The sequence below is a fragment of the Bubalus bubalis genome, chromosome 8, assembly GCF_019923935.1.
Source record: "Bubalus bubalis isolate 160015118507 breed Murrah chromosome 8, NDDB_SH_1, whole genome shotgun sequence".
Taxonomy (NCBI): domain Eukaryota; kingdom Metazoa; phylum Chordata; class Mammalia; order Artiodactyla; family Bovidae; genus Bubalus; species Bubalus bubalis.
The window spans coordinates 18868949-18889039 of record NC_059164.1 but is presented as its reverse complement, the minus strand read 5'-3'; the positions used below and the strand labels follow the sequence as shown (position 1 = coordinate 18889039).

At 35.0% G+C, this 20091-nt stretch overlaps 1 protein-coding gene across 6 annotated transcripts in view; it reads right to left on the bottom strand.

The window, feature by feature from the left end:
• PHF14 (PHD finger protein 14) overlaps positions 1-20091 on the bottom strand; it is a 196709-nt gene that overhangs the window by 5948 nt on the left and 170670 nt on the right. For 2 of the 6 annotated variants that reach the window (XM_025290898.3, XM_025290899.3), the window contains exon 18: positions 11283-11316. The exons of 3 other annotated variants lie outside the window; for them this stretch is intronic. In XM_025290898.3, coding sequence (XP_025146683.3) covers positions 11283-11316 — 34 coding nt within the window. Of the gene's footprint in view, positions 1-11282; positions 11317-13586; positions 13741-20091 lie in introns of all 6 variants that reach the window. One more of the 6 variants, XR_003110853.3, reaches the window with a different exon arrangement.

The window sequence follows — 20091 nt, the reverse complement described above, 5'->3', positions numbered from 1 at the left end:
TAAATAAGATGGAGCTATTTTATAAATTTCTACCTTTTTCTCTACTTAGTGATTCAACAAAAGATAGTTAAATATTGTTTAATATTGTAATATTATCTAATATGGTAATACTACCTAATATTACAAACTCACGGGCTTTATGTTAATAGCAAGTATAATACATACATAAAAGGACAATGAGTGCTCAGTCATGTCCGACTCTTTGCAACCCCATGGACTGTAGCTCTCCAGGCTCTGTCCATGGAAGTTTCCAGGTAAGAATACTGGAGAGGTTTGCCATTTGCTACTACAGGGGACCTTCCTGACCCAGGGATCGAACCTGTGTCTCCTGCATTGGCAGGTGAATTCTTTAACCCTGTGCCACCTGGGAAGCCCCAAAGGGATGGTAATAAATTTCTAATTTCATGTATGAGTATATATGAATGTCATATCTCATTTATTTCATTTATTAGCAATCATATCTCTCCATTTGTGATTCTGGAGATCTAGTTGAGTAAGTTTGCCCTTCTAAATCTTTAGTTGAGTAGGTTTGTCCTTCTAAATCTTTAGTTTCTCTTGTTACCTTTAACTTCCTTGTGGTGTTTTTTGATGGCATGGAAATGGGATAATTAAAAATAAGGCTTTGGATTTCCCATGTATGATTTGAGATCGAGAGAATTTCTGTGACCTGGGAAGAAAGGCCCTAAGGACTGGTCAGCCATTTGGGGAGGGCATATTAAAAGGAGATGGAAAACAGTAAGCGCAAGATAAGAGTCTGGCAAAATCGAGTTAAAAAAAGGAAAATGAATGATGGATGGTAAGTGTGAGTTAGGGCAGACACTTAATGAGTATAAACCTAATTCTATAAGCTTATATCTTCCCATAAACATGAAAAAAAAAGCACAACTTTGAATTTTTAGGTATTTAGCAGGTTGCTAACCTGCTGGGCCTAGAAATTTTAATCATATTCTTTTCTTCTCTGACAGATGAGTTCTTGTATAAGGCATATGTTTGATAACCCCTGCAGAATTTATAATCTTAAAGATAATAAATTTTCCTTCTCTGGTAGGCTTCTAATATCTAGGAAATAAGCTTAAAAGTGTACACTAGAAATCAAATTCTATAATGGGGCAATATATTTTCAAATGAGAACAGCACAAATCCAATGTGTATGAATTAAAAGATTACGTTATATTAAGATATAACATTTTAAGAGGCTCTTCAGAAAGTATTTTTTGCATAAATCATCTACTAAATGTAACATTACAAAAATCCTAAATGTGCTAATATTTAAAGATAATACATATGAATTTTTACTTTTCCCACAGGTATTCAAGGAGAAGAGAGATTTCTAAATTTATGTTGTTTGATTTTTTTCTGTCCTAAACATACACATACAAGATTAAATTTCATCAAGCAAAAATGAGGCAAAAATAATGTCTAAAAATGTTTGAGGTAAAAAAGCTCATCAGTAAAATAATAGTTCCACAGCTAAGAAATTTCTAGGTTGTATAAAAATCAGTGACTGACTCATTAAACTTTCCAGTCACACATGCACTGTTTTATGACTGGAAATTATTCAGCAATAAATGAGTTCCTTATACAAGCTGGAAAAAACTTATATGTAGCATATTTATATTTATTAATATAAGCAATAACCATTGATATTGGAATTGGCCATTGTGGAAGAAGTGACTTCTTCAGTAATATGTGACAGCATTTTGTTTATCCTTTACAATATGATGAGAAGTTTAATGCAGGCATTTTACATATATAATATTAAAAGGATTTTGGTGGAGGAGATCAAGATGGCGGATTAGAGGGATATGGAGCTCACCTGCTGTGTGTGTATGTGTGAGAGAGAGAGAGTCACTCAGTTGTGTCCGACTCTTTGTGACCCCATGGACTGTAGCCCACCAGGATTGTGTCCATTGGGATTCTCCAGGCAAGAATACTGAAGTGGTTCACCATGTCCTCCTCCAGGGGATCTTCCCAACCCATGGATTGAACCCAGGTCTCCTGCACTTCCAGGTGGATTATTTACTGTCTGAGCCACCAGGGAAACCCTGACCTGCTCTAACAAATATATAAAAATAAATTCTTTTAGTTTTTGCTTATCTGAGAAATTCTTTTTTTTTAATTTACTTATTATTGTTGTATTAGATGCTCAGTCATGTCTGACTCTTTGTGACTCCATGGACTGGAGCCTGCCAGGCTCCTCTGTCCATGGAATTCTCCAAGCAAGAATACTAGAGTGGGTTGCTATGCCCTTTTCCAGGGGATCCTCTCAACCCAAGGATTGAACATGGGTTCGCTCACAGCTCAGTTGGTAAAGAATTTGCCTGCAATGCAGGAGACCTGGCTTCAATTCCTGGGTTGGGAAGATCCCCTGGAGAGGGAAATGGCAATCCACTCCAGTATTCTTGCCTGGAAAATCCCAGACAGAGGAGCCTGGCAGGCTGCAGTCTATGGAGTCGCAAGAGTCAGACATGTCTTAGCAACTAAACCACCAACCACCACCACCTCCCGTATTGCAGGCAGATTCTTTACCATTTGAGCTACCCTAGAAGTTAGTCAAGGCTATGGTTTTTCCAGTGGTCATGCATGGATGTGACAGTTGGACTGTGAAGAAAGCTGAGCACTGAAGAATTGATGCTTTTGAACTGTAGTGTTGGAGAAGACTCTTGAGAGTCCCTTGGACTGCAAGGAGATCCAACCAGTCCATTCTAAAGGAGATCAGTCCTGGGTGTTCTTTGGAAGGACTGATGCTAAAGCTGAAACTCCAATACTTTGGCCACCTCGTGCAAAGAGTTGACTCATTGGAAAAGACTCTGATGCTGGGAGGGATTGGGGGCAGCAGGAGAAGGGGACAACAGAGGATGAGATGGCTGGATGGCATTACTGAGTCGATGGACATGAGTTTGGGTGAACTCTGGGAGTTGGTGATGGACAGGGAGGCCTGGTGCTGCAGTTCATGGGGTCGCAAAGAGTTGGACACGACTGAGCGACTGAACTGAACTGAACTTAGAGGTTAGTTAGCTCTGTGAATACTAAACCAATCCTAAAAGAAATATCTAAAGGTCTTCACTAAATGGAAAAGAAGGAAGTATCTACATGAAAGGCAAATAAATAAAAGGATTGAAGATTACTTAAATAAGTCAGTACAAATATTAACAATAAAAAACAATGAAAAAAATTCTGTGAAAGCAATTATAACTACAATGAGCAGCAAAAGGATAAAAATTAAGATATAAAATAGGACATCATAAAATGTAGGGAGGGAAGTAAGAAAAATGTAGATCTTTTAGAATATTTGAGTTTATATGACCACCAGTTGAAAGCAAGTAGGTAAGCTATGGGTTAATATACTTGAAAACCAGGATAATCACAAATCAAAAACATGCAGTAACTTCACAAAAACCAAAAAGAAAGGAACTATAGCATAATAGAAAAGAAAACCATCAAACCACAAGAGAAAAACAAAAAGAAGACAGGGATGAAGAAGCAATACAAAGGAATCAACTGGAAAGCAAGGTTTAAAATGGCAATAAGTAATTATCAATAAATACTTTAAAGGTAAATGAACTAAATTCTCCAATCAAGACACAGAGTGGCAGACTAGATAATAAAACAAAAACCTACAATATGCTCCCTACAAGAGATTCTCTTTAGGGAAGAAAATGAAAGCGAGGGGACAGAAAAAGGTATTTCATGCAAATGGAAATGACAAAGCAAAAGTAGCAATATTCATATCAGACAAAACAGACTTTAAAACAAAGGCCATAAAGAAAGACAAAGGAGACTACATAATGATAGAAAGATCAATTCAAGAAGAGGTGTATATGCACCCATTACAGAAGTGTTTAAATACATAAATAATAACAGACATAAAGGGACAAACTAATGGGAATTCAATAAGGCAACAGAGATCCTAAATGAAGAGAACAGACTTAATTGAGATCTACAGGATAATACATCTAAAAAGAGCAGAATATATATTCTTTTCAAGTGCATATGGAACATTCTCTAGGATAAATACATCCTTTACATTCTAGGACACAAAACAAACCTCCATAAATTAGGAGGATGGAAATTATTTCAAATATCTTTTGTAACTACGACATGAAACTAGAAATCAATCACAGAAAGAAACAAGGGGAAAAAACAATTACATGGAGACTAAACAAAATGTTACTAAAAAATCAGTGAGTCAATGATGAAATCAAAGAGGAAATAAAAAATATCTTGAGATAGATGACAATAAAACACAACCATACAAAATCTATGGGGCACAGCAAAAGTCGTTCTAAGCAATCCTGAGAAAAAAGAACAAAGCTGGAAGTATAACATTTCCAGACTTCAGACAATACTACAGAGCTATAGTAATTAAAACAGCATGGTATTGGCACAAAAGCAGACACAGATCAATGGAAAAGAAAAGAGAATACAGAAATAAGCCCGTACACCTTTGGTCAATTAGTCTTCTTCAACAAAGGTGACATATATAATGGAGAAAGACATTTTCTTCAGGAAGTGGTGTTTGGAAAGCTGGACAGCCACATGTTAATCAATAAAGTTAGAAGAGTCCTTCGCACCATGTACAAAATTAAACTCAAAGTAGCTTAAAGACTTATTAAGACATGACACCATAAAACTTTTAGAAGAGAACACAGGCAAAATATTCTCTGACATAAATTGTACCAATGTTTTCTTAAGTCAATCTCCCAGGGCAAAAAGCAATAAAAGCAAAGATAAACAAATGGGCCCTAATCAAACTTATAAGCTTTTCCACAGCAAGAAAAGAGAAGAGTTAGTTGCTCAGTTGTTTCCAGCTCTTTGCAACCCCATGGACTATAGCCCATCAGGCTCCTCTCTGTCCATGGAATTCTCCAGAAGGGAATGGGTAGCCATTCGCTTCTCCAGGGGATCTTCCTGGCCCACGGATTGAAATGAGGTGTCCTGCATTGCAGGCAGATTCTTTACCATTGGAGCCACAAGGCAACCATAAACAAAATGAAAAAAACAACCTATGGACTGGGAGAAAATATTTCCAAATGATGTGACTGACAAGGGCTTGATTTCCAAAATATATAAACAACTCATACAACTCAGGGTTTCCTGGTGGCTCAGTGGTAAAGAATTGGCCTGCCAATGCAGTAGATGCAGGTTTTATCCCTGGATCAGGAAGACCCTTGGAGAAGGAAATGGCAACCCATTCCTTGCTTGCAGAATTCCATGGACAGAGAAGTCTGGCAGTTTATAGTCCACAGGGTTGCAACAAGTCAGATACAACTTAGCGACTAAATAACAACAACATACAACTCAGTAACAAAAAAAACAAACAATCCAATCAAAAAATGGGCAGAAGACCTAAATAGACATTTCTCCAAAGACATACAGACGACCAACAAGTACATGAGAAGATTTTCAACACTGCCAATTATTAGAGAAATGTCAATCAAAACTATATTGAGGTATCATCTCACACAGTTCATAATGGTTATCATGAAAAAGTTTACAAATACTAAATGCTGAAAAGGGTTTGGTGAAAAGGGAACCCTCCTACACTGCTGGTGGGAATGTAAATTGGTACAGCCACTATGGAAAATAGTATGTGTTCCTTAAAAACCTAAAAATAGAGTTACCCTATGATCCAGCAATCCCACTCCTGTTCATATATCCAGAAAAGACAAAAACTCAAATTTGAAAAGATACATGCACCCTAATGCTCATAGCAGCACTATTTACAGTAGCCATGGGAACAACATTAGTGTCCATCAACAGATGAATGGATAAAGAAGTGGTACATATATACAATGGAATATTACTCATCCACAAAAAAAATGAAATAATGCCATTTGCAGCAACATGGGTGAACCCAGAGAATATCATACTAAGCAAAATAAGGCAGAAAGAGAAAGATGAATACCATATGATAAAACCTGTGGAATCTAAAAAAAACTATACAAATGAACTTATATACAAAATAGAAACAGACTCACAGACATAGAAAATTTATGGTTACTAAAAGAGAAAGGGGTAGGGGGAAGATAAGTTAGGAGTATGGTATTAACAGATACACACTACCATTTGTAAAATAGATAAACAAGAAGGATTTACTCTATAGCACAGGGAACTATATTCAATATCTTTTAATAGCCTATAATAGAAAGGCATAAAAATTTATTGTGTATAACCAAATCGCTCTGCTGTACATGTGAACCTAACACAATATTGTAAATCAATATTCAATTAAAAAATTATACTTCAATTAAAAAAATTTTTTTTGCTTAGTCAAGCCCTACAGTTAATATTACCTAGACTATGTATATATCAAAAGCCTCTTGAGGAAAGTGAAAGTGAAGAGTGAAAAAGTTGGCTTAAAGCTCAACATTCAGAAAACGAAGATCATGGCATCTAGTCCCATCACTTCTTGGGAAATAGATGAGGAAACAGTGGAAACAGTGTCACTTTATTTTTCTGGGCTCCAAAATCACTACAGATGGTGACTGCAGCCATGAAATTAAAAGACACTTACTCCTTGAAAGGAAAGTTATGACCAACCTAGACAGCATATTCAAAAGCAGAGATATTACTTTGCCAACAAAGGTTCGTCTAGTCAAGGCTATGGTTTTTCCAGTGGTCATGTATGGATGTGAGAGTTGGACTGTGAAGAAGGCTGAGCGCCGAAGAACTGATGCTTTTGAACTGTGGTGTTGGAGAAGACTCTTGAGAGTCCCTTGGACTGCAAGGAGATCCAACCAGTCCATTCTGAAGGAGATCAGCCCTGGGATTTCTTTGTAAGGAATGATGCTAAAGCTGAAACTCCAGCACTTTGGCCACCTGATGCGAAGAGTTGACTTATTGGAAAAGACTGATGCTGGGAGGGATTGGGGGCAGGAGGAGAAGGGGACGACAGAGGATGAGATGGCTGGATGGCATCACTGAGTTGATGGACGTGAGTCTGAGTGAACTCCGGGAGTTGGTGAGGGACAGGGAAGCCTGGCGTGCTGTGATTCATGGGGTTGCAAAGAGTCGGACATGACTGAGCGACTGATCTGATCTGATGTATCAAATCACTGTGAAAGAAGTAGAATTTATATAAATGGTAATATCACAATCTTAAAGTGGTACTTTAGAGAAGAGGTAGAAGACATTCAGAAAGTGGAAGGTAACACAAACCCCCCCTAATGAAAATGATGTTATTTATATAACTTGATGTTTAGGCTTGATAACTGTCCTATTATATAAGAAGTTATCAAAAGAAGCTGGGTGCTTCATACTTACTGTATATGTTTTTGCAACGCTTTTAAAATCAAATTTGTCTCAACACAAAAAGTAAGAACAGATAAGCAAACAGACAAATGATCTTTGTTAGATGATTTAGAAATAAGTATACTTATGTTGTAAATACTATAAAGTTTCTCACCAAAGTAATATACAGAGGTTATCAGAGTTATGAGTAACAGTTTCAGCATTTCTGTGATATGGGCAGCTCATTACAGACTCCATACTGTAAACTAGTAAACTGTATTTACTGCTTGCTAGTAAAATCACAAAATCATTCAGAGATACTGCATTATGTTTCACACATGAAATTCATTGTAGTGTTTTGAGGATTCATGAAGTTTAATAAGAACCATGAGGATCAAATTCAACTCTTAACAGTAAAATAATCTCATTTTACAAGACTCTTTATCCCTTGACTCATATTAAACATTTTTATCTTTTAAAGATAATATTAAGTATTGAAATAAGTTCTATTCCTAGAAATCCTTTCTTTCTTTCTCCTGCAAAAATGTATTGAGCAATGACTGTGGGTCAGACACTGGGAAAGGTACTGGAAATAACAAGATGAATGAAATGTCTTCCTACCTAGAGGAGCCAGTGTGCCAATGTGGTAGAAAAGTGAAAGTGAAAGAGTTGTGTCTGCCTCTTTACAACCATATAGATCATGAAATTCTCCAGGCCAGAATACTGGAGTGGATAGCCTTTCCCTTCTCCAGGAGATCTTCCCAATCCAGGGATTGAACCCAAGTCTCCTGCACTGCAGGTGGATTCTTTGCCAACTGAGCTATCAGGGAAGCCCAACATGGTAGATAGGCAGTCATATCATTACAGTACAATGGAGAAAGTATAGTTTAAAGTCTATCAGGCATAAAATGTAAAGAGAAAAAACTGAACTATGACAATATATAAGGAGAGTTTTGTTTTTTTTTTTTAAAAGAATGAGTTATAGTCTAAGGTTGGGGTATGGCATCAGAATAATATATCCTCCTTCATTCTCAATGATTGGTATTCTGCATCTTTGAAACAAACGCTTCTCAATGTAACTTACACTGACTATTCTTTTATTAAGTCAACATTAAAGGACTACCTCTTTGAGAAATAAACTTATGCTTAAAAGTGAATTTTTAAAACTTTACTCCCAAGGGAACAGATTAAGTTGCTGCAAATGTCTCTATTTCAAGTTGAATGCTATTTTCCCTAGAGTGAATCCATTAATCTTCTCAGTTTTATTGGAAATTAATAGCTCATTAGACATCCAAGTAACACATTTCCTATGGCACATTAATTTTTCATGAGTGAAAAAAAGTTTAATTTTGCTTCAAAAAAAAAAATAACATTTTAGAAAATTCCACACAGGAATTTTCTCTAGTAGTGGTACTTCATATCAGACAGAGTCAAATATAACAGCCACATTTTCTACATTCTGAATTCAAAATAATTGTATAAACACTATTTTTCTCTTAAAAGTGTTCAATGTTTTAAACTCTTTGCTTTAAACCGTTACCATAATGAAAACCAAGTACTGATACCGTTGTAGATGATTGCCAAAAGTAGGCCTTGTGGCAAGTACCAAGTCAGTTACAAAGCTTACAAGTACCAAATTGCCAAAAGTAGGCCTTGTGGCAAGTACCGAATCAGTAAATACATTACCTGAAAATGTATTTACTTAACTGATGTTTTCTATGACCAATTAGTTATTCTATAAGTATAAAGTATTTTGCAATATTCCATGATCAACACTATAAAACATTAGAAAAAAATTTGATAAAATGACATTTGAAAAACCTATTTGAAAAGATCATTCAGAGAGCTACAAAAGCCATTCATACATTTTCCCCTGATTATCAACTGTGCGTCAGTTATTGTGATAGGTGCTAATAAGAAAAAAAACCCAAAACTGATATATAAGGCAGATTCTGAGCCTTATGAATCTTTTAATCTCTGTCCAAAACAATGATTACTAACTATAATTGCAATTAAGACATGTTCAATGAAAGTACAATGCTATGAGCATTTCACTAGAACAGCCTAAAAGTTTCAGAGAAGCTCGTCCCTGTCCTAAAAATGACAAATACATTCAGACCTGGAGGATAAGATGGAGAGGTAAACCTAAAGTCCACACACAGATAACATCAGAAGACAAAGAAACATCTTAGATTAATTAACCCTACAAGCATCTAATAGTCTTAATTCTGAATATATCAACATAAGGTATGAAATATTAAAAAGCTGCATTTTCTATTACTTGCAGTTAAAGAATCCTTACCAATACAACACTGGAATGTTTGTTAATTTTCTTCTCTTAGTTCTCTGAATTTTCCCCATATCTTTTTTCTTTTAACTTCCTTTTATCAATGTTTTTAGAACTCTGTTACTCTTAACTGGAGATGGCTCTAAAGGGCCTCAAATGCCATCTATTTTATGTTGACTCCCCAATTTATACCTTCAGCCTGGCATATATTCCACGTTTTAAGGTCATATGTCCACTGCTACTTGATATCTTCACTGAACTTTTAAATAAGCACTTCAAACAGACCAGGTACAAAGCCAAACTTTTTGCCTTTCCCCAAGCACTACCAACCTCCCTCAAAAGCCTTATACCTCTCTTGGTCTGTAATTTATTCAGTTGCTCAAATACAAAGTCTAGGAGTCATTCTTTGATTCTTTTCTTTCTCTCATACTCCAGAGCCAACTCCTGTTGTCTCTATTACCACAGATAATACAATTTCAGTATTTCCATTCCATATTTCCTGCCAGGATTACGCTAATACCTTCCTAATCAACTGCTTCCATTTTACTGTTGTACAACCGATTCTCCATATAATAGGCAGCAATTTTTGTAAGGCATGGAGGTTATCACATCCCACCTTTGCTTGAAACCCTCCAGGAGTGCTGTATTTAGACTAGAATCCAAACTCCTGCCATGGCCTATAAAATCCTATAAAATCTGACCCCTCCCACCTTTCTGGCTTCATCTTCAACAGTTCTCCAACTTGGTTATGTTAGCTCCAAACATGCTGGTCTTCCTTTGGATCCCTGGACAAATGGCACCAGCTGTTCTCTGTGCCTCTAACTTTATATGCCTAAGTCGTTTTGTTTTTGTTATACAGTCTTAGTGAGTTCTCTGACGTCATGCACATGGAACCAGCCTTTCCTCCACCAACCAGACTGTTCTTCATAACACTTATCACAATGAAATAACCATTTACCTGCTTATTTTATATATTACCTGTCTTCCCTCACTACAGTGTAATCTCCATGATAGCAGATTTTCTCTGTCTTGCTAACCACAGAACCCTCAGAAGCTAGTGTCATTTCTATCATATTACAGTCTCAATGTCTCTTTACTGTATGAATAACTACCCTACTATATAACTGCATAGGAAACAAATAAATAGTAGTTTTGCCTTTTTCAGTATTTATTAAATACAGAGTTTCACATACGCGGTATCTAATACTCACAAGTGCCAGGCAATGTAAGTATTATCATCCCCATTTCCCATTCAGAAAATTGAGAATTAAAGACATTAAAGAACTACCCTGGGTAACACACCTAAAAGTCTAAGAGGACCTGGATTTAAACTCAGCTCTGTCTGACTCCAAAGAATTCTCCTTCCAGTATTCCAGACAAGTAGAATTGCTCATGATCAGTAAATTTAAACCTCACTTATATTTCCAAAATACCAATAATTCATCTTTTGTCCAACAGATACTGATCGCATTAATTGCTCAGTCATACAAAAAGATCTTAAATCTGTCTTGCAGAAATGATTGAAAAGCAATCTTTAAATCCAAAACAGTTTAGCCATTGTGCACCCTCAAGATTATTTATAGAAATACTGATAAACATACCACTTGCCTTTTCATTTTTTCAAGCATTCTGACAATATTAGGATTTGTTGTGTTATATTTCCTAAATCTCATGAGGATACAGAAATGGTTGAGAACAAAAAGAGGTACTGGGAAAATGTTGCAAGGAACAGTTTCTGAGAAACATGAAATTCTGCCATTACCTTGGGATGGCTGCTCTTTTGTCTTCAAATAAGCCTGTGTAAAGAAGATTTATTATCAAGGTCCATGGCTTTCTCAATTCTTTGACAGATATCAACACAAAGGCTTACTTTCTCAGAAAGAAAAAATAGTCTCTATTTTTAAGAAAAAGGATCACAAGCCTTTACAGAGGTAGGTCCGTGAAGGACTCTTGGAAGTTTTTGGAAATGTTGAGAGTTCAAATTGAAGGGTCTCAAAAGAAAATATTGGTATAATATTAAATTGAATATAAAGCTGACAAAATGTAACATTTAAGGAAAATTAAATTATAAATTTAAATATAAAATAACTTTTAAACATAAAAGTTAATGATCTCATAGCCACATTATGTGGCAACCATATTGTTCAATCATATGCATTAAACATTTGGAAAGTGCTAATTTTCGTAATACAGGTGTTCAACAGTTACCCAGGAAACAAATCTCTAATTCACCATTAAAATATGAAAACATTTTTAAAAGACGATTTTACTTTTGTTAACTTTTAAAGATACTATTATGCATTTTATCATAGAAAATACATAAAGTGTGACCTTTTAATTTCAATTTTCTTTTAAAATTAAAAAATAAGCTGTATACTCTGAATTTCACCACAGTTTGAAATGTCTTGTTGATATATGATATATCTAATTTCAAAAGAATGATAAAGCAGAATATAACTGAGCAACAGCAGGCATTGGAAACTGTGATACCATTTTGCCTCCTCTGAATGTAGCCTAGCATGAATCATTGTTAGGACTCAGCACACAAGTAGTATACCCCATAATTAATTTGATTATGTATTTTATACATCACAAGCAGCTCAATAAATATGAAGTAATATGTTGTTTTCTGTAAAGTTATATGGAAAGCTTGATCACATTTTGTACATTCAGAAGAAAAAGTGGGCTTCTAATATACAAAATAAATCTACATCATTATTTAAACTAAGATTTGCTTAAAAAAAATTAACAATGTGTAGGTGCTAGTGGCAAAGAACCTGTCTGCCAATGCAGGAGATAAAACAGACGCTGGTTCAATCTCTGGGTCAGGAAGATCCCGTGGAGGAGGGCATGGTAGGCTACAGTCCATAGGGTCATAAATGAGTTGGATGTGACCAAAGTGACTTAGCATACACGCACAATAAAAGAATAAGAAGAAAGAAGGAACAGGGAAAACTAATGAAGAATGTCCTCTCTTTCTTTCTTCTATTCTTTCAATCAAAAATTATTAAGTGAATACCTACTACATGCTGTGCATATGTTCAGGGTAGAGAGGAGAACAAATAGCTGATCCTTTTTCAGAAAACTTATGCACTTGAATTGTAAAACTGAGTTCAACTTATGCCTCCTACCTTCTCTATTCCTTGTCAACAGACACCTCTATGTTTCTTCAGAAAGTCAAATTATTTTGTTTATAAAATATTGCAAACATAGCAATAATCATAGCTATAACTTTTAGCTATAACTATTGAAACCCCCTGGATATTTCTTCCCCAATACATTCCTCTTCCTTCCTTTTTACCAGACGTGACCAATATGCTGAACTAGACATCACTCATTGGTATGCTTTCATATCATATTTTAACATTTTATATGAGTGGCATCATATTAAACTTCTACAACTTCCAGGTTATTTTCAACACTTATATTTTACTTATTTATTTGTTATACTTTCTTAAAATAACATACATGTTTTCAGCTCAAAAACGAGCACTACAAACTAGAAACAATCCAACTAAGTTAAGGTGGTGACAAATATACCACTATTATTTAATCTTGTTTGCAGATACTGGTCATCACAATTAGAAGAGAATGCCATGAAGTATAAAACTGTAAGAGGAGATAAAACCACTTCTACTTGTTTATACCTGGAAATGTCAAGAGAATCAACTGAAACACATAAACAGAATTCAATGAGCACCTCTGTTTATGAGGAAGATCAATGGTAGGTAACAGAATAAAACAATTTAAATAGACAACTATTATGTTCTGTATCCATATTCTTCTAATCACCTCTCTAAATTTTAAGACTGATTAAAGAAAGAATACTGCTTGCTATGTGTATTTCTAAGAAGAGCAAATCAATATATTAAAATAAACAATTTACATTAAACACATAGGTCAGATGCTAAGTTAAATAGATTTCATTGGTTTTCCAGACCACTTTTCTCTATAAAGAGCCATAAAATTTTAGAGACAGAAGGGAAGGTATTCTAGAGGATGGATCGTTTGATCCATTCTATTTATTCTACTGATAGAGAAGCCATTCTTAGAGCACATAACTGACCTCCCCAGGATCCCACAGCTACTAAATAGTAGAGCTGGAATCAGAATTCAAGTCTTCTAAGCTGCTGTCTGGAACTGTTTGTCATGATGAGCCAGTATTGACCATAATTAATCAGTATGATTTTAAATTAAATGCTGGTAAAAATATAGCATGCCTAAAAGCAAGAGAAAAAATGTTGGTGAGGTTGTGTGTACCTAGGTATTCTAAGAATCAAGGTGATCTTACATTGTAAAATAATTGTGTGTTCTTATCCAAAGCATCTACAAGAGCACAGTGGACAATGTATATACCTCTGGCCTCAGACAAAACTATCCCAGTCCTGCTTTGACACCTACTATTGGTGTGACCTTGGGAAAAGCACATGACCTCTCAGTCTCAGCTTCCTCATATGTAAAATATAAAAAAAAACTAAAAACTAACCTGAAAAAACACACTTTGGGGATTAGAAATATGATTATGCATGCAAATTATACTAATAAAATGTTTACATTTACTAATAAAATGTGTTAACATAGTAGGTGCTCAAAACAAAGCCAGCAATTATTATTAAAGAAGTTAAAATACATTTCCAAAAACCAGACTTGAAAGTTGAGAAAGTTGGTTGGAGAAAGTGCTTTTCCTTTTTACCAGAATAAAAATGAACAGTTTTGCTTCCTTTCTAACTAGAATTTTAGTATTTCAATGCTGATAGTAACTGCAATGTTAAGAATTACTCAAACCTGTAATATACAAGTGTTTTCTACTTGTTTATTAACCTGCAAATATGTAAATGTCTATTCACTATCTGCTAGGTTCCTTTCCAGAAGGTGGAGAAACAAGTGGTAAATAACAGTATGTCTTTGTCCTCATAGGTCTTATATTTCAACAGGAAACAGAATAAACTGTTAGCAGATAATTTCACATTTTGATGTAGTAGAAAAAAACAAAGGAAAAGAATACAATGTGTGTGAGCACAGGTTTCCTTAGATAATGCAGTCAGGGAATGTTACTATAGAGGTAATACTCAGGCTGAGATGCCAGTCAGGTACTAGCCTGTGAAAAGAGAATGTACAGGCATAGGGAACAAGGGTGAGGGCCTAACAGTATAGAAGAGCTCAGCATGTAGGACACCAGTATATGTGGCAGGAGATGCAATGTTAGGCTGATTCCATTTACAGTGAGAAGCCACTGAAGGATTTAATACTAGTAACATAATTTGATTTTGAGCTTTAAGGTTATTTTGGTTGCTATATAGAGCAAGAAGGATAGGGTTATAGCTAAGAATGAAAATAGAAAAATAAGGCAGAAGACAACTGCAACAGTACAAAGCAGAAATGATGGTGGCCTGGAGCACTGTAGCAGTGGTGGGAATGACTCAGACATGGTTCTGAGTCAGGACAGGCTATGAGGCAGAAATTGAGGAATAAACAAAAGACAATAATTAGAACTGATTCCTGTTTGTGGCACACAAAAATGGTAGTAGTGAGTTGGGAAAGAGTAAGAGACAAGTAAGCTATTATGGGAGTGAAGAATGATCTGGAAACAAAAATTGTATTTCAGCAACATTAAACTTGAGACAATCTTTAGCTGTCCAATGGGAATGTCAGGCAAACATCAGGATACATGAATTTAGATCGTGAGGGAAGAGTTCAGGGCTAGTATTAGATATCTGGAAGTCTCCAACTTACAGAGACTATATGCACTCATCAAGAGAATGGCATACAGAGAGAAAAGGGTCCTATGGACTAAGCCATGGAAATAAAACTGGGCACAGGTAGAGTACTCAGCTAAGAAGATTGAGAAGGAGTTGCCATTTATGTAGCATGAAGATTAGGGGACTTTGCGGGTCATCAGTTCAGTTCAGTTGCTCAGTCGTGTCCAACTGTTGTGACCCCATGGACTGCAGCATGCCAGGCTTCCCTGTCCATCACCAACTCCCTGAGCTTGTTTAAATTCATGTCCATTGAGTTTGTGATACCATCCAACCATCTCATCCTTTGCCATCCCCTTTTCCTCCTGCCTTCAATCTTTCCAGCATCACAGTCTTTTCAAATGAGTCAGTTCTTCACATCAGGTGGCCAAAGTATTGGAGTTTCAGCTTCAGCATCAGTCCTTCCAATGAATATTCAGGACTGATTTCCTTTAGGATGGACTGGTTGAATCTCCCTGCAGTCCAAGGGACTCTCAAGAGTCTTCTCCAACACCATAGTTTAAAAGCATCAATTTTTCAGTTCTCAGCTTTCTTATATGTATATATATATATAGTCCAACTCTCACATCCATACATGACTATTGGAAAAACCATAGCCTTGACTAGACGGACCTTTGTTGGAAAAGTAATGTCTCTGCTTTTTAAAATGCTGTCTAGGTTAGTCATAACTTTTCTTCCAAGGAGCAAGCGTCTTTAATTTCACGGGTGCAGTCACCAACCGCAGTGATTTTGGAGCCCCCCAAAATAAAGTCTGTCACTGTTTCTATTGTTTCCCCATCTATTTGCCACGAAATGATGAGACCAGATGCCATGATCTTAGTTTTCTGAATGTTGAGTTTTAAGCCAACTTTTACACTCTCCTCTTCATTTTCATCATTTCTTCTTCACTTTCTGCCATAAGGGTGGTGTCATCTGCATATCTGAGGTTATTGGTCTGGAAATCTTGATTGGGAAGTGTTAAAACATTTCAAAGAAAATGAAGAGATTCTTTTTGAAAGAGTTAAGATATTTTCTATTTCATACTCCTCTGGTATTAGTTTCAAAGTCTTATATCACACAAAAATTATTTGCTTTCAAAATACAATTCTGTAACATATAAATATTCTATTATAGGAATTCTCATATTTAAAAAAATTTATTTTGTGTTGGAGTGTAGCTGATTAACAATATTGTGATAGTTTCAGGTAGACAGCAAAGAAACTCAGCCATACATATACATGTATCCATCCACTCTCCCCCAAACTTCCCTCCCATCCAGGCTGCCACATAACACTGAGCAGAGTTCCCAGTGCTAAACAGTAGGACCTTGTTGGTTATCTATTTTAAATATTGCAGTGTATACAAGTTGATCCCAAACTTCCTAACTATCCCTTCTTCCCATCTTTTCCCCTGGCAACCATAAATTTGTTCTCAAAGTCTGTGAGTTTATTTCTGTTTTGTAAATAAGTTCATTTGTAACAATTCTTCTTAGAGGAATACTCATTTTGACTGTAAAGCCCTAGAAACTATGTCATAAACATACTGTCTTAAGCCTAGATTTTCCAGTGAAATATGCTAAAATAATACTAGAAAGTAGGAGACCCAGGTTTGATCCTGGATCAGGAAGATCGCCTGGAGAAGGGGATGGCTACCCACTCCAGTATTCCTGCCTGGAGAATTCCATGGACAGAGGAACCTGGTGAGTTACAGTCCACGTGGTTGCAAAGAGTCAGACACGACTGACGTGACTAACACACTGAGTTCTTTCAAAACTTCTTCCAAAGTTTTCATTTCATTTGTCTATATTCTCTGATAAACTACAAGTATCAAGAGGACAGGGGTTATACCCTTTCAAGGATGCTCCTAGTAACTATTACTGGGCCCTACACTTTACAACAGGTTCAGTAAATATTTGTAAAATGAAGGAAAGAAAAACTCTAGAAAGAAATACACCAATATGCCAACAATGATAATCCCTGGGAAATATGGCATGACTTTTGTTTTCTTTATCCATTTCTCTGAATTTTTCAAATTATCTATAATGAACATATATTACCTGCAGAATGGGAACAAAATAATTAATATACTTAAAACACAGGTCCTAAAGTAACCGGTCACTTAATTCCTTACACAAGAGGTATGTAACAATATGAAAAATGTAGTAGTCAAAATAAATTGATGTTACATACTTATAGAATGCATTTATGCTAAATGAAATTTATATATTTAATTTATAAATTACTGTAGCACATCATCTTCAAAACATTATCTAAGGACGTATTTTAGTATATAGGCCATAGTTCAATAAAACTGTGTTTTTCATTAGGAAAAGGCAATATCAAGTCAAAGTCAAGAAATTGCTGAACTCACAAAAGATGTCAAATATTTCTAACATAACACTTTTTAATTTCTAATTTTTAGAATGTAGATAAAGAGTTATATAGCTTGTTCCTCTCCTAGAAAAATATTTAATTACAAAAATATGTAAAGAGTACTAAATTACAGGGCTACATCATGTGCATGAGCAGAAAAGAAAATTATAGATTTTTCAAGCTGATAACTTTTTTGATAGTCAACTGGCCATTAAGCTATTAATACTGTGTTATCACTGTATATTTATGTAGGATAATAATTTGGCTTTGAGATGTCCAAATAGAAAAATATGAACTATTAACATAAGAACTATTTTTTCACTTTTATTTTATTTCACTTTTTTGTTGTTGCTGTTTTCGAATTTTAGGAGTTTTTTGATGATCTTGTATAGTGAGCATGTGACTAAAACAAAATCTTACTATTATTTTTTCCCCTATCATAACAAGATCTTCTTTAAGGTTTGTGATGATAGGTTGAGCTTCTGATACTATTTTTAATAAAATATTGCTTCCTTACTTTAATATATAGAAGCTACATTTTCAAGAAGGAAAATGCTGATGCTATCTTGGTTATAAGCTTGCTGCTGAAATGATTGAGATGGTTTTCACTCCCATACAATATCAGTTTAAGGCCTTTCTTTTCAAGAATGAATTATAGCTGATACTTCAAACCTATTTTATCTGTATCTCTTAGCTGAGAAAAATGAGAAAACATAAATATTTATTCTATATAAATGGAACAGACAGAAGATGTAGATAAAAATGATTCATTATGGAGCAGTGAATAATTGCTATTTGTATCATTATTTGAACAGAAAGGGGCATTAAGTATTTGTACCAGCTTTAAATCTGAGGATACCTAAAGTTACTGAGAAAATAAAAAATCTACAGTTTTGTGTGTTTGGGATAGTGTGTTTGTGGTTCATGATTTTGTATTGATAATAAATTTAACACTGTTCTCTGTAGCATACTTTGGAGAAAATTCAATAAAACCTTGCCTTACTTGAGCATCTGTGTATGCAAGACAATCCCTACCCACATCAAAATAAAAAAAGTTTAAGAAACCCTAATGTAAAAGTAAACAGTGAAGCTATAAGTAAATTATTCATTTACTTTGCCATTTCTGATATCTCAATATTCAAAAGATAACCACCAAAAATTGTACAGACAAGTAATTCTCATCGTCTGATAATTTGAAGAAAATATGTTGAGTATTTTTTTCTTTCATGAAGCAGTAGTTTTAACTTTGAGGAGACTACATTGAAAGGAGAAGGAAGTATCAGACAGAAACAGCAATATCATTGATAAATATAAGTATAAAAACTCATGTTTATGTTTGGGTGCTATGCTGTGTTCGAGTCTTTGCGAATTCGGACTAACCCATCAGGCTCCTCTGTCCACGGGATTCTCCAGGCAAGAATACTGAAGTGGGTTGCTATTCCTCCCCCAGGGGATCGTGGCGACCCAGCAACTGAAACCAAGTCTTTTGCATCTCCTGCACTGGCAGGCGGGTTTTTTTTACCACCAGTGCCACCTGGGAGAGCTAGAAATAATTTCAAACTAACCTTTAAAAAAAAGTAACAAAAAATAACTACAATCAGAGATTCACTTACTACACCGATACAAAATGAAGCTGATAATTTTGAAGAATAAAATCTGTACCTAGATTAAACTTACTGGGAGAACCATGTATCAGATTACACTCTTGATAAAATTCAGACTATTATATAACACAATGCATGGGAAATTTTTACATAACTTACTTTATTTTATTTTATTTTTTTTAACTTACTTTATTTTAAAATGGTAAGAAAATACTTTTATTTTATGTACATACTCCAAACAACAAGCCCAATTAGATAATCATGGAAATTATATAATACTTGGGAATTACATAAGCACCGTAAGACATTTACCATGAATGTACGTAAACAAACATTGGACACTGGCACTATATATGAGAAAACAGAAGGATTTGAAGACAGAAAGTCAAAGTCATTACAGATACTTATCATAAGTCTTCCACAATTCACTCACAAACCTTTTGGAACTCCAGATTTCTTAACTAGTGATAGCCTTAAGGGAAAAGAGATCTAAGAGAATTCACCAGTTGACCTATAACTTTATAAGTCACTTCTAGATTTAAATTCTAAGATTCCATTATTTTACATGAATGAGAAGCAAACTATTATGAATAACACTCAAGGGAAAACTGGTGTTTTCCTCAAGTAACCTTGGGAAATCAATTCTCTCCCTGGGTAAATAATTTATATTTCTAACAAACTAAATTTTAAAGGCAGTTTTTACTTATTTAGGTAAGTCTGAACACATTTCAGTATTTACTGACCTCTTTTATTAGCAATAATTCTATATCAAATGAAATTCAACACTAAGAGCCTGAGTTAAAAATTGAGACACTAAAAAATATAGTATTCATAAAAACCTCTGTTGAAAAACTGTGAAA